The sequence below is a fragment of the Nuphar pumila genome, chromosome 2, assembly GCF_984573655.1.
Source record: "Nuphar pumila chromosome 2, dmNupPumi1.hap1.1, whole genome shotgun sequence".
NCBI classification, from domain to species: Eukaryota; Viridiplantae; Streptophyta; class Magnoliopsida; order Nymphaeales; family Nymphaeaceae; genus Nuphar; species Nuphar pumila.
This window is the reverse complement of record NC_143250.1, coordinates 5,278,830-5,293,976: the sequence shown is the minus strand read 5'-3', so window position 1 is coordinate 5,293,976 and position 15,147 is coordinate 5,278,830. Positions and strand designations below refer to the sequence as shown.

Here is a 15,147-nt window from a genome sequence, read left to right as displayed (position 1 = left end):
CATTTTTGCTTCCATATGAATGCCTACACATGCGCCACATGCATTTGCAATTGCACACATACACACAGAACATGCAAGAGATGCAACTGCTGGTAAGTTCTGGGTAGAATTATTAAATTGTTGAACTCACAAAAAAATCATGCCATTGAGGGTTAGAAGGTTTCCCTTCCAATACTAAAATAATGAGGGGAAGATGGATATGTCTTGGGTGTTTGTAGTAGTCATTTCATTCTTTTCAGACTATCCTTAGAAGTAGTGGGAGCTCATGATTTATCAATGCACATGAGATCAGCTATTATAAGGTCTACAGGAACAGTTTTTGTCATGTTATAAATGTTAAAATGTAATATATATATAATATATATATTAATAAAATAATATTTCTTTTTATTTCTTTTTTCTTCTTTCTTTATTTTTATTTTTATCTAGTTCTTTTTGAACTAGAATTAGAATTTAGTCAAGTTCCAATTAGAACTTGACTAGACTTATAGTCGTTGGACCTAGTCCAATGGCTTTAATTAGAGTTGTTGGACTAGGTCCAACGACTCTAAAGGAGAACTCTCCTCTACTTCTCTTTTTCTTGTATAAATAGGGGTGATCCCCTCAATTGTAAATCAATGCTTCTTAAGCATTTCTTGTGAGAAATAAAGGATTATTATTTTTATTGTGTTCTTCCATTTATACCCTTTTGTGGGTTATGCTTATAGTGTCTCTAATAGACACCCTTTGTGAGTTTTCGTGCTCTTGTGGAAGACCACAATTTCATTACATGATATCAAACCCTTGAAGATTTTTAGATCTTGGAGAATTTTCACTTTGTTTTCCGTGCCTCATTTGCAAAGGGTGATTCATCCTCTTGTTTGTGATTCAAATGATATTTTTTTGAAGAAGGAAAGCATTTGGAGGAAGATTGGCTACAAGAATTTGTAATTTTGCTTGTTCTCCTCTTCTCTTATCTCTCTTTTTCTTTCTCCTACCTATCATTTATTTTTCTCACCCTTGTAAAAGATGGATGACAATGATAAAATCACTTATCATGCCCATGAAATTAAATGACACCAACAACTATGTGATGTGAGCTTCAATCATGAAGCACCACATTTGGGAAAAATGGTTGTAGGGTATAATGGATGGTTCCGATTCGGAACCTAAACTAGTTCTCACAAAAATTGAGAATGACAAAGTACCTCTCACGGAAGGAGAGAAGAATAAGGCCTTGACGACCTATGAGAAAAAATAGAAAGAGTGGAGGATAGGGCACGCCAAAATTATGTCCTATGTTGCACCGTCTCTTCTAACAGGACACTGCACCTCCGTCGCACCCGCACCCATGTGGGTGCGACACTTGGACACAACTTCCTTTGTGTAAGGTGAAGTCAACCATACTGAGGTCTATTTTTGTCCAAAAGTAGATTTGGTTAACCCAAACCAAGTCTAGTTATATCTATATTATGTATATAAATACATAAATGCACACACATATACATAGTGTTAACTTAAAACCGTTCAAAATTATATACACACCCTCCCCGCACCCCCGTACCCCCGCACCCAAGTTTTTTTAAAGTGTTGAATCGCCGCATCTACACCTGCACCCGCACCCGCACCTATGTGACATAGATTGTGTCATGGCTAATTAATAACGTTGACATTAAGAAATGCTTTAGTCTAGCCAAATTTGAGGATGCTAATAAAGCTTGGGAATATCTTAGAAATATGTATTCCCTTAAAGATATTGTACATGTGTGCAATTTGCAATACAAAGTCCGAACGATGATTAAAAAAGACAAAACTATTAGGGAATACTACAACGAGTTATCCGAACTTTGGGAAGAATTGGTTCTTTTTGAGCCAAAATGGCATTGTTTCGAAGATATCGAGCTTTGTCAAAAGCAACTCGATATGAAACATTTTTATCAATTTATAAATGGTTTAAGGCTGAAATTTAAGTCAACCAAATCAACTCTTTTACATCGTGAAAAGGTTTCTTCTATCATTGATACTATAGAGAGACTGACTATGGAGGAAAATAGACTTAGAAAAAATACTCCAAAGCCTGAAGATGATTTCATTTTAGTTGTATCTAGACCGGAAAATTATGTGTATACTTATAAGCCGCCCACTTTGGAAGACTAAATGATTATTTTAACAAAAGAAAAGTCATTTGTCACTATTATCATGAGCCGAAGCACTATAGGCCTCAATGTCCTAAGTTAAAAAGGAGAGAAGAAAAGAAAGTTGCATATGTTGGATCAGAATCAAAAGTTCAAGATGCACCTGTATCTATGACTCAATTAATGAAGATCCTTCAACATCTTCTTAAAGGAGCATCCTCATTAACTGAAGCCTCGACTAGAGTAGATGTTTCATCCATCTCTGATCTTGGTAACTTTCATTGGCTCCTTGACTTTGTTGCTTCTTTTTATATGACCTCAAATATTAATAGTTTATCCGAATGTCTTAAAAATAGCTCAAGTGTGTCAAAAGTTTTCACAGTTGATGGTACATCTCTTGAAATAAAAGGAATAGGAAATTTTGAAAACCTTTATAAGTTCATTTTTTTTATCTCAAAAGTTAGATATATTCCTAAACTAAATCTAAATTTTTTATCTGTTTTTCAAAGATCTGATTATGGATTTAATATCTCATTTTCTTCTAATGATTGTTGGGTGCAGGATCGCCAGCCAGGAAAGCTGATTGGGGAAGGCCATATAGAAGGAAGACTTGATTATATGATTTTTTTTGGAATTGCCCAAGAATGCTTTCCATTATAATGTTCAAAAACTAGAATTGGATTTATGACACAAAAGACTTGACCATCTTCATATGTCTAAAATCCAACATTTTTCAAGTTTAGAAAATTTTTGTAATTCTGAAAGTTTTACATGTAAAGATTGTATCCTTGGCAAAATGAAAAGGTTATCATTTCATGATAGAACCTTTGTTTCTTCTAGACCACTTGAGCTAATACATTCAGATGTTTGGGGTCCTGTACCGATCATTTCAAAAGGTGGATATGCATATTATGTAATTTTTGTTGATGAGTTTTCTAGGCATACTTGGATTTACTTCCTTAAGCACAAATCTAAGTTTTTTTCACACTTTCAAACATTTCATAAAATGGCTAAAAATAAATTTCAAAATGATATTTTCAATATTCGCACTGATTCAGAGGAATAATTTATGTCCAAAGAATTCAAAGATTATCTCAATTTACATGGCATCACACATCAAAGATCGTGTCCACACACCACAACAAAATGGCCTGGCCGAACGTAAACATCGACACATTATGGAAACCACTAAGACTTTATTAATAGCAAATCAAGTTCCAAAAGGTTTTTGGGCAGAAGCTGCTTTAACTGCTACCTATATCATTAATCGAATGTCATCTTCTTCTTTGAAAAATATAACTCTAATTAAAAAACTTGTTAACTTATCTCCTAATTACTCTAAGATTAAGGGTCTTTGGATGCAAATGTTTTGTTTTCACCAATAAGAATGATAAACTCTCACCCATGCGATTCTTTGTGCTTTCTTAGGTTATGCAGATAATAAAAAAGGCTATATGTGTTTTGATTTTCAAAATAAAAAAATATATGTATCAAGAAATATATCCTTCTTAGAAAAAGAAAATTTCTTTGAATTTGAAAAGCCCAAAGAAGTCACTAAATATTCTTTTTTAATAGATTTGACTTCAAAATCTAATGAATATGATCATGAATACAATTTAGACAATGATCAACGTACTATTGATTTTGAACATAATGTTGATAATGCAGAGCAAACTCATAGGGACATTAGTCTACAATATTCAAGACGTAGAGAATCAAATATTTCATGTGCATTAGAAAAATACTTCGAAGTACAAACCACAAGGTCATTCAGAATTTCTAGACCTCTTGAAAAATTTGTGTCATATGAATCTTTTTCACCTACATATAGGGCAGTTATTGCATTAATATAATCATATGTAGAACCGTCATCCTATTCTCAAGCCAAAAACCATACAGAGTGAGTAGAAGCCATGAAGGCAGATTTGGAAGCATTAGAAAAGGCTAATACTTGGACTATTCAAGATATTTCTCTGGGCAAGAAACCTATAAGCTGTTGATGGGTTTACAAAGTTAAAACCAAGAGTGATGAAACTCTTGAAAGGTATACAACCAGATTAGTGGTCAAGGGGTATGCTCAAGAGTATGACATCGATTACGAAAAAACTGTTGCTCCAGTTGCCCGAATGACCGTTGTCAGAACATTAATAGCTTTAGTCTCTATTAGAAAATGACCCATATTTCAAATGGATGTCAAAAATGTTTTTCTCAATATAAATCTAGTTAAAGAAGTTTATATGGAAGCCCTACTTGGTATTAGTATCCTTAAGGGTAAAGCTCTTTTTAAAAAAAAAGCTATTTACGGTCTTAAGCAGACACTAAAAGCCCGGTATGACAGGTTTAGTCATGTTATGCTTGATATTGGTTTTCACTCTTATTTGACTGACAATGCTTTGTTTATTAAGAATTCTGATGTAGGGATTATTATTCTCATTCTCTATGTGGATGACATGATCATTACCGAAGGCGATAAACAAGGAGTTGAAAACATTAAAAAACTTCTTAAAACTTATTTTGAAATGACTGATTTAAGTTTATCGAGATATTTCCTAAGAATTGAAGTTGCTTATTCCCTTCATGGGTATTTGATATTTTAATCTAAATTTGTTTTTGATAAAGTTTCTAGGTCTGAAATTATAGATGCTAAGAAAGTGAACACTCCAGAAGTTGTCAATGTTAAAATGAGAATTAATTATGAAGAACCTCTTGATGATCTCACTCCTTACAGATAGCTTATCAGAAGACTTTCCTATATTTCCATTACTAGACCAGACATAGCATACGTTGTACACACAACTAGCTAGTTTCAGCATGCTCCCACCTCTGTTCATATGGTCTCTCTCTCGTCCTCTCTTTCACGAGACTTCTTCTTGTCTGCTTTATCTTCATTAGATTTAATTGCCTATATTGATGCTGACTGGGGAGGTGATCCCAATAATAGACATTCAACTATTGGTTTTTGTGTTTTCTTAGGTGAATCATTAATTTCATGGAGGTGCAAAAAGTAGTAGAAGGTCTCTCTCTCGTCCACCGAAGCTGAATACTGAGCCATTGCGACCACGACAATGAAAGTAGTTTGGCCCAGACGTCTGTTTGCTGACATGGGAGTTGAAGCAATACAAGCTTCACGAATGTGCTGTGACAACAAGAGTGTGATCTATATTGCAAGCAACCGAACATTTCATGAACGCACCAAATATATTGAGATGGACTGTCACTATGTCAGAGATGAATATCTACATAGAACCATTGATCTGACATATGTTACATCAGAATATCACTTCTTCATCAAACCTGTCACTGCTCCTAGATTTCACTTTCTTTTAAACAAACTTTCGCTCATTGTACCGTAAGTTTGGGAGAGAGTGTTAAAATGTAATATATAATATATATATATATATTAATAGAATGATAAAATAATAAATTTTTTTATTTTTTTCTTCTTTTATTTTTATTTTTATCTAGTTCTTTTTGAACTAGAATTAGAATGTAGTCAAATTCCAATTAAAACTTGACTAGACTTATAGTCGTTGGACTAGGTTCAACGACTCTAAAGGAGAACTCTCCTCTACTTCTCTTTTTCTTGTATAAATAGGGGTGATCCCCTTCATTGTAAATCAATATTTGTTAAGCATTTCTTGTGAGAAATAAAAGATTATTATTTTTATTGTGTTCTTCCATTTATACCCTTTTGTGAGTTATACTTGTAATGTCTCCAATAGACACCCTTTGTGAGTTTTCGTGTTCTTGTGGAAGACCACCATTTCATTACAATAAACTATCAAACCAAGAGACAACTCAAGAAGAGTGAAGAGAGTGATGAGCAATGAATATAGAAACTTTTATTATCACAAGTATGAAGAGTTGCAACAATATAAGAGGGACTCCCCTCTAAATTCACTACAAGACAAAAAAGGTTGACTTCTATAACTAACTGAAAAAATACATTACCCCTATAAATACTGGCATGTACATAGGCAGGGTAGGACACACATATTACACTTCTCAACATACACAACGAAGTGAATAAATTCAATGGTATTTCTCACAAAATTTTACTTAATTTGAAACAGCTGTTTTAGTTCCCAATTTATCAAGAAGCACAAGTTCAACTACTGCAGTTTTACTTCAATCCTGTTCTAAGCAAGAGATTTAATGTAGTTGTTTTCCCTGAATTAATCATTATCTGATTCATCTTTAGAGTTTCCTAATCAAATGATTAGTTGCAAGTAGGGTGGTAAACAAGTTGAAAGAAGAGCTTGAGGCAGTGACACTTGACTCTTTAAACCTTGCCCTAGCTTGAACTCATGGTGAGCTCAGCTCGGGCTCTTGATGTTCCCAAGCTAGATGTGCCAAGCTCCTGCGGGCTTGTTTTGAGGGAAAAAGGAATAGGAAAACATGCATTGTTCTAAAGCTGAAAGCAATAGGATTTGAACTCTAGACCTATTGCTTGCAGGCCAAACACTTCAACCACTTGTTTTGAATTACAATGTGTGATATAAAATACAGCTAAAATACATTTATCAACTGCTTATCAAGCCTACACAAGTTGAACTGACCGAGCACCCTTTGTTCGTACTCATCTCAGTAAGCTTCAGGGGCTGCTCTGGGCTTGCTGAACCTATTTTACATGTTTGAACGAGCCCTTTAATGAGCTGGGCCATGAGTGACTCATCTCATTTTGCAGCCCTGGTTGCAAGTTTAACATTTAACATTATTTATATGACAATGTGCATATATTGTTACTTTTATTACTCTCTCTCTCCATGTTGCTTGTATGAGTGTGCTTTAGCTCATAATAGTATTATCTAATACATTTTCTGATCTTCCAGAACCCAGGAACTGTTCCATCTGCCATGAATAGACTTTCACCTCTTCCCCCTGAACCTGCTGACTTCGGAAGTGCCACAGTTGATATTCCTCTTGATACAGCAAAGGTATGCTGTTATACTGGAGTTGACATCATAACATCCATCCAAATATTTGTCTATTGTATAAAGTCGAAGTGGACTTCTGAAATATGATTTGTTGTCAAATGTGTAGGATTTAAAAAGGAAAGAGAAGGAACTGCAAGCTAAAGAGGCAGAACTGAAGAAGCGAGAACAGGTTTGCCTGATGTGACTCGTTTTGAATATATTGAACAGGACCTTACTTTACTCATGCACTTGTTTTGAGTTGGACCAGGCAATGTTTTGACTACTATCTGGTAACTCTCACCAATTTGATCTGGGGCATCAGAACTCGATCTGGATTGGGTCTCTAGGTTTTCTTGATTTATGATGCTGTATGTTTGCTTCCTTTGACAGAGTTGGTTACTTCTGGCTGGACATTGGCTCTCTTTCTTTGGTATATTGTTTTATGGAATACACTTTGCCAGTTTTGGTCTTCAGCTTTACACTTTTTGTTTTTTGCTTCTTCTGTGTCCTTTTAATTTTCCTCTTCTAACAGGGATATGATATGAGTCTGGTCAGTGTCGTCTTTGTTTATGATGAGATGAATTCAACTTAAAACATGTTTCCAAGTATCATGTTCTTTGAGTTTCCTCTTCTGTTAAATCTCAGTTTCTGTCTTTCTTCTGGTACTGCAAGTGTGTTTCCGAGAACAGTTAACTTTCTTAGCCTGTATTTCACCTAAATTGTTTCAAATATGCCTTCAATAGTTCAAGTTTGTGTTCTTGATAGTAGTGAGCAGTTATGCATACTTCACCATTAAGGGTGTGGTTGGATCCAGGGCATCTTAAAAGAGGATCTAGGTTCTCTCAGTTTCCCTCCCAGTGAATATATTCAGAGAATTCGAGAGCTATTGAGTTAGGATGGGAATTGCTAGCTTGCTAGCCTCTTTGCTTGTCTGAAGGAAGCTTGGGAATGATTATTGAACGTAGGATGATGTTTTATGTAATGGAATATAATGTAGGTACTTCCTTTAGAGGGTCAAGATACTCTTTTCTGAGCTTATCTGCCTTCCTGATGTTGGCATTGCTGCTCAGATATTGATTGCTATTCAAATATTATTTCGGTATGCTCTATGCAAGGTTGTCTTCCTTTGTGTTTACCTTTTCATTTCCTGCCTGGGTGTGCATGCTTAGTGCTCAGTTACCATCTGATTTATCTTATTGGGAGCTGTTCTCTGTCTTACCCTTGCAGGAACTAAAACGGAGGGAGGATGCAGCTGCACGGGGTAACCTCTTCTTGTCTTCTTCACTAACATGTTTTGTTGAAAAATATAATGTTCATATTGCTGCTTATTGTGATGCATGGAGATTTCTTATTGCGTTTTGATTTCCTGTTTCTGTAGCTGGAATAGTCATCGACGAGAAAAACTGGCCACCCTTTTTCCCTATTATTCATCATGATATTGCAAATGAAATACCAATACATCTACAGAGGCTGCAATATTTTGCTTTTGCATCATTTTTAGGTATTACTCCATCTTATGCACTCAGTTCTTTGTTTGTTTGTTGAATGTTATCCTTTTCTTTGAAAGAGAACTACAATGTATGTGAACGAAAGAAAAACATTATCTTAAAAGTGGGATAATTATTATGTTAGTGTTGGACCTTTTCCAACCTTGACAAGTATAACTATATACTTGTGTGAAGAAACTAAGATTTATCTACCATTGATATATGAATTGTCAGTATACACTTACAGAGATGTGTGGCATGTTCCCACACTTGGTGTATATGATAGCCAGCCTTGTGCATAGCTGAAAAAGTAAACATACCTTTTTTGGATTGGGTGACCTTACATAGATAGCTGGCTTGGTTTTAGATGGATCTGAGCAATGAATATCATCCTTTTGATTGAACCTTTTTTGGCTCTGGTTGGCAAAAATAGGTGGATGAATAGACAGTGCACGTATGTACACACACAAACAGTCACTAACTCACTCACTTTCTCACTCAGTACACACACAAACAGTCACTCACTTTCTCACTCAGTATGGTTGTCCCCTAAATGATGAAGAATTTGTACCTTCTAATATGTAAGCATAAGCATGAAAGGGGGTATGCAATAAATAGCTAAAGTCTTCCATGTATGAATGCTATATATTAATTTTTACATGTACTATATGAACTGAGTTAGAAGAAATGACTTCTAGACATGTGCATGACAATGATGGTGAGTATATAGAAACAATTTAACAGGTATTGGATCTGGCAAAGGCCTTCTTGTCATGAATTGACATGGAACCTGAGGCACAAAACATAAATTAAAAATACTGATGTTTTTATGGCAAGGATTGCAAATGAATACATAAAATGCATTATGCATTTAACAAAGGCATAAAAAACCACAAACTGGTTTAAGGACAGCAAAGAATTAAAAATATAAATCTTGCTTTAATAAAATGAATAATAAATAACATAAACTTACACGTCATATACATACACACACATCTCATGTTTACATTACACACATACATCCATCACTCTCTCACTTACTCTCACACACTCATGAATATATATAGGGGGCTAGCCTAACGGCTAGTTGGACTCTCCAACTACCCGTTAGGCACTATGCCTAACAGCTAGCTGGTCATTTTGAAATGTGAGCAAAAGGGAAAAAACAATTATTTGGTCATCCTAACAATAACCAAGCTAAGAACAAAAATAAAAAATAAGAAAATACCTAAACTAGCCTATACCTTAAGTATACTTAACCCCTAAACCAAATAGGTATACATGAGTATACCTTGAATAAAAGAAGAGATAAATACGAAAAATATATATAAGACATCAAAACTACATATTTTTTAATACTTCTTTCTATGCCACTCTTGCAAACAAGATCGTACTCTAAGTGGATGAAATAGCCAAAAATTGATATCAAATAGTGGGATATCGTGCTCAGATTGTATCAGAATCTATGTCACATAGGTACAGGTACGTGTATGATGGTATGACATGAGAAATTCTAACAGTATATAGTGTCTAAATTCAATTGGGTATGGCCATTCTTGTATTTCAAAGAATTGAGACAAAAATGGTGAAACAGATATTTTTCTTACATAAAGGAGTCGTAACGAGGGCTTGAAGTTGGTATAAAAGATCAGATAGTACTTTTCCGTGATCCTGATTTTTTGAGTTTCAAACCATTAACCAAAGAGGGAGGGACCTGTAGCCACACCTGTACTGCTGTCAACACAGGTACATGACCTAGTGTGCTCATGTTACATAGATCAGAATCTGCCGACTGTATCAGAATCTGTCCCAGCAACCATAGATCAGGGTAGATCAAATAAAATATTTTGAGGTACATAACAAAATTGAAAATTTGATGTGTAGTAAGACTACCAATAGATTTTTCTTGGTACAATTTAGAATATGTCTACTACTTCGAAGCATCTGGAATGTGAGCTACAATTAACTCATGAAGTTCTGTTAACTGTATACATTGTATCTCAATGATGAGGATCATGGTACCTTAGAATTCCATCACTTGTTTTGGTATTACTCTAGTTGAAAAATTTAGTAATGCCAAAAAAAGTGAGTCAAGAGTATACTTGTGTTGCATACTGATCAATAATTCTGGCTTTAGAAATAGTAGAACCCCAAATTCTTTTGATATTTAATCACGTGAGCTATCTCTGATCATTTTGTCATGTAAAAGTGGCACAAAACAGCTAACTCAAATAATGATGTGAAGTTTAAAAAATTGAAGCTTCAAGTGTGAATTGAAATACCTGAGAAAGTAGAACAAGAAGGATGTTCTCTGTCTCTCTCTCTCTTTATATATATATATATATATATATATATATATATATATATATATATATATATATATATATATATATAACTTACGTGCATGCACATGCGTTGAATAATTAAAAGATGTAAAGAGCAGTTGCTCTAATACATAAATTAGTAGAACAAGGATTCCATCTTGCTAATATCGTAGACAAATTACTTGGGAATATGTGTTTGTAGAATTTAAGACCTTGAAAATACAAGTATGTTTGCTTATTTGCATCTTTGTGTCTGTGTTGACATGCTTGCACCCCCACATTATTTCTGCAAATTACTTGGGAATTTTCATGCCCACATGTCGATCTGTTGTGATCGGTAGAAGTTATGTTCAAGTATGGGCAACATTTTGACCTTAATGGCATGGAAACATTGCTGCCTTAATGGCATGTGCATATGTTTCTAAAATTGATGTGCATTAATTGGCTTTTCCTATTGTGCAGGACTGGTCTTATGTCTTCTGTGGAATATAGTAGCAGTTACTGCTGCATGGATTCGTGGAGAAGGTTGGGAATTTAATATTCTTTTTACATACCATGCAGCATACACATTTCCAGTTTGCTAAACATATATATATATATATATATATATATATATATATATATATATATATATATATATATATATAAACACCCCCCTTGCATTCTTACGCTTTAGAGCTCCTTTACAATAAAGTTTTCATATTTTTACTTATGTGTGTGCCTTTTAAAGGCCTTTTGTATTGTCTCATACTGGACTTCTTTTTTATCTCTCTTGTGCCTTAGTGCTTGTCCATTGTTGGACATTGTGAATGCATTATCTTTCTTGTTTTACATTTTTGCATACTTCATTACATGGTATCAGAGCCATACGGTTATTGGAGTTGAAATTGTGACAACGCTCTCATTTTTCTCCTTTATATTTTGTCCGTGCAATGGAATTCAAGATCGACCTATCCTTCAAGCTCAATAGCAAGAATTACATGATGTGGGCATCAACAATGGAGAATAATCTTAAAAGAAAAAAACTTTGGGGTTATGTAATGGGTTATATTCTGGAACCTCAACTAAAGTTCACCAAGATAGAAAGAGGTCAATAAAAGGCTCTTTAAGGAGATGCTTGCCTCAAAGCCATTGAAGAATATCAAAGAAAGGTGAAAGATTGGGGGATCAATCGTGCAAAAATCCTTGCATGGTTCATGAATAATGTAGAACTCAAAGTATGTGCTAATATAGCTAAATTTCGTAGAGCCAATGAGGCTTCGTTTTTTATGAAGGGTATGTATACCAAAAAAGATCTTGCAAGAGTTTATTTTTTATAAGAAAAGTAAGAACCACTAAATAAGGGAATTTGAGCATTTAAGATTATTATAGTGCTCTAAATCCTTTATTAAATGAGTTAGCTCTTATAAATCCTAAGTGGCCACTGAGGATATAGAACTTAGGCAAAAATAAATGAAACAAGAAAGATTGTTTCAATTTCTATTTGGGCTTCATCCCAAATTTGAACAAGTAAGATCCCTCCTTCTATGTAGATCCACTCTTCCTCCTTTGGAAGATGCCGTTGCGAAATTACTCAAGAAGAAACTTGGCTTGACATGAGTAAAAGTGTTGATGAGGTCCTAGTCGTGTCTAAACCCGACAACAATATTAAAACATACAAACCCCCACACTTGAGAATCAAGGTAACTACAATAATAATTATGGTGGAGGCAAAAAGATGATTGTTTGCCATCATTGTTATCAGTTGGATCATATTAAACCCGCTTGGCCCAAATTGAATGAAACTTTTAAGCCTAAGGTTGCTTCCGTTGAAGAATTAACTACCAAAAAGGAAGATGAAGACAAGAGTTAAGATCTTAAAGAAACACTTGGACAAATTTCCATGGCTCTTCAACAAATACTTAAAGCTACCTCCTCTACATCGGGTGCCGCCATTGCCTCCACATCATCACCCGATACGTATTTTTGGATTTTAGATTCTGGAGCTTCTTTTCATATGACTCCTCATGAAAATGCTTTAACCGTTGTATGCACCAATTCAATTATCTTATGTCTCTACGGCCGATGAAACCTTTTTAAAAATAAAAAGTATAGGAACATTAGATCATAGAAATTCTCAAAACTTTTTTTGTTTCAAAAGTAAGAGTGGTTCCAAAATTAAACCTAACTTTTTTTTGGTTTCTCAAATTGCCGACCATAGATGTCAAATATGTTTCTCATCTAATGGTTGCTTTGTGCAGAATCTTCAATCCCAGAAGCAGATTTGGCAAGGCCATAGGAAGGGAGACCTCTACTTTATGGATCACTTGACTCTTCCTTCAAACCCTTTTTGTACTTATGTTTAAGACAAAATATTGATACTTGGCATAAAAAACTTGGACATCCAAGTTACTCAAAAATGTATCCTTTTCTTTTTGAAAACAAATCTTGTAAAGAAACTTATATGAATTGCGAAGATTGTATTTTTGGGAAAATGAAGTCTATTATTACAACAAAACCTTTTGAATTGGTGCACTCAGATGTTTGGGGTCCATCTCCAGTTATATCTAAGGGTGGTTATTCATACTATGTAACTTTCATCGATGACTTTACTATATATGTATGGATTTATTTCCTTAATCTTAAATCGGAAATTTTTTCCTTCTTTAAAGAATTTTGCATGAAAATTAAAAATCAATTTCAAAGTAGTATATCCATTCTTAGATCCGATTCGGGTGGAGAATACCTATCCAATGATTTTCAAAATTATTTGAAGCAAAATGAAAATTGTCATCAAAGATCATGTCCTAGAAATTCTCAACAAAACGGGTTAGCAGAAAGAAAACATAGGCATATTATAGAAACCGCTAGAACATTGCTTATTTCTAAAAATATTTCTAAGAATTTTTGGGTCGAAGCCGTTTTAACTTTCACCTATTTAATAAATCGTATGTCATCATCAAATTTAAAAAAATATCTCTCCTTATGAAAAACTTTTCAACATGATACCCAACTTCAATCGCCTTCGTATTTTCGATTGCAAATGCTTTGTACTATTACATAAAAGTGATAAGTTGTCTCCAAAAATGATTGAATATGTTTTCCTTTGATATGGTGAAAATAAAAAAAGGATATAGATGCTTTGATTACAAAGATAGTAATCTTTATGTTTCCAAAGATGTGACCTTAGAAGATGAAAATGGGTTTGAAAATCTTGATAAGAAAGATGAAATTGACTATATATTTTTGTTTGATTTTTCCCCAATGGAAGATATGTATGATGATTCTTTGAATCATTTTGAGATAATAGATGATACTCATTATGAAGTATCTAATATTGAAACATCACCAAGTAGTGATGACATCATTGATAAAAATCTCTAAGTTTATTCCCAGCGTGAGCAAAATAAATGTATTAGTGTTTTAGATTTTTTTTTTCAAAATAATGAGTCTCTAGAAGAAACCTCTCTTAGGCGATCTACTAGAGAATCCATTCTACCAAATAGGTTTGTGTCATATGAATCACTTACACCTAATTATAGGGCTTGCCTAATAACTTTACACTCCTATCATGAGCTCGCACATTATAATCAAACAAAAAATGTGTCACATTGGATTAAAGCCATGAAAATTGAACTAAATGCTCTAAAGAAAACTAACACTTGGGAAATAGTTAAAGTTTCTCCAAAAAAAATCCTATTGGATGCTAGTGGGTTTTTAAAGTTAAGACTAAAAATGATGGTACTTTAAAACGATATAAAACAAGATTAATAGTTAAAAGATACTCACAAGAATATGGTATTGACTATGAGGAAACTTTTGCACCCGTAGCTAGAATGACTAGTGTTAAGACCTTAATAGCTGTGGCATCAACTAAAAAATGACTTATATATCAATTAGATGTTAAAAATGCTTTCCTTAATAGAAAACTAAATGAAGAAGTCTATATGGATCCTCCGTCGGGATTTAACATTAAACAAGGTAAAACTCTTAAACTTTTAAAAGCATTATATGGCCTTAAGCAAGCTCTCAAGGCTTGGTATGATAGATTTAGTGATGTCATGATTAGTCTGAGTTTTCGTTCATGCTATACTGACAATGCTTTCTTTGTGAAAAATGCAGAAACTAATATTATTATTCTTTTACTTTATGTCGATGACATGATTATTACAGGAAATGATCAAGTTGGTGTTCATAATGTTAAAAATATGTTAAAAGATAGTTTTGATATGTCTGACTTAGGATTCTTAAGATATTTCTTATGAATTGAAGTTGCATACTTTCTCAAATGAAACTTGCTGCAGATATATGTACTAAATCTGGAATT

At 33.9% G+C, this 15,147-nt stretch overlaps 1 protein-coding gene across 13 annotated transcripts in view; it reads left to right on the top strand.

The window, feature by feature from the left end:
* LOC149844565 (secretory carrier-associated membrane protein 1-like) overlaps window positions 1-15,147 on the top strand; it is a 30,447-nt gene that overhangs the window by 10,796 nt on the left and 4,504 nt on the right. For all 13 annotated transcript variants that reach the window (XR_016429695.1, XR_016429696.1, XR_016429698.1 and 10 more), the window contains exons 3-7: window positions 6,947-7,051; window positions 7,158-7,220; window positions 8,258-8,291; window positions 8,409-8,531; window positions 11,304-11,366. Coding sequence is in view for 7 of the 13 variants with exons in the window: in XM_089994825.1 (XP_089850951.1) it covers window positions 6,947-7,051; window positions 7,158-7,220; window positions 8,258-8,291; window positions 8,409-8,531; window positions 11,304-11,366 (388 nt within the window). In the remaining 6 variants the exon portion in view is untranslated. The remainder of the gene's footprint in view (window positions 1-6,946; window positions 7,052-7,157; window positions 7,221-8,257; window positions 8,292-8,408; window positions 8,532-11,303; window positions 11,367-15,147) is intronic.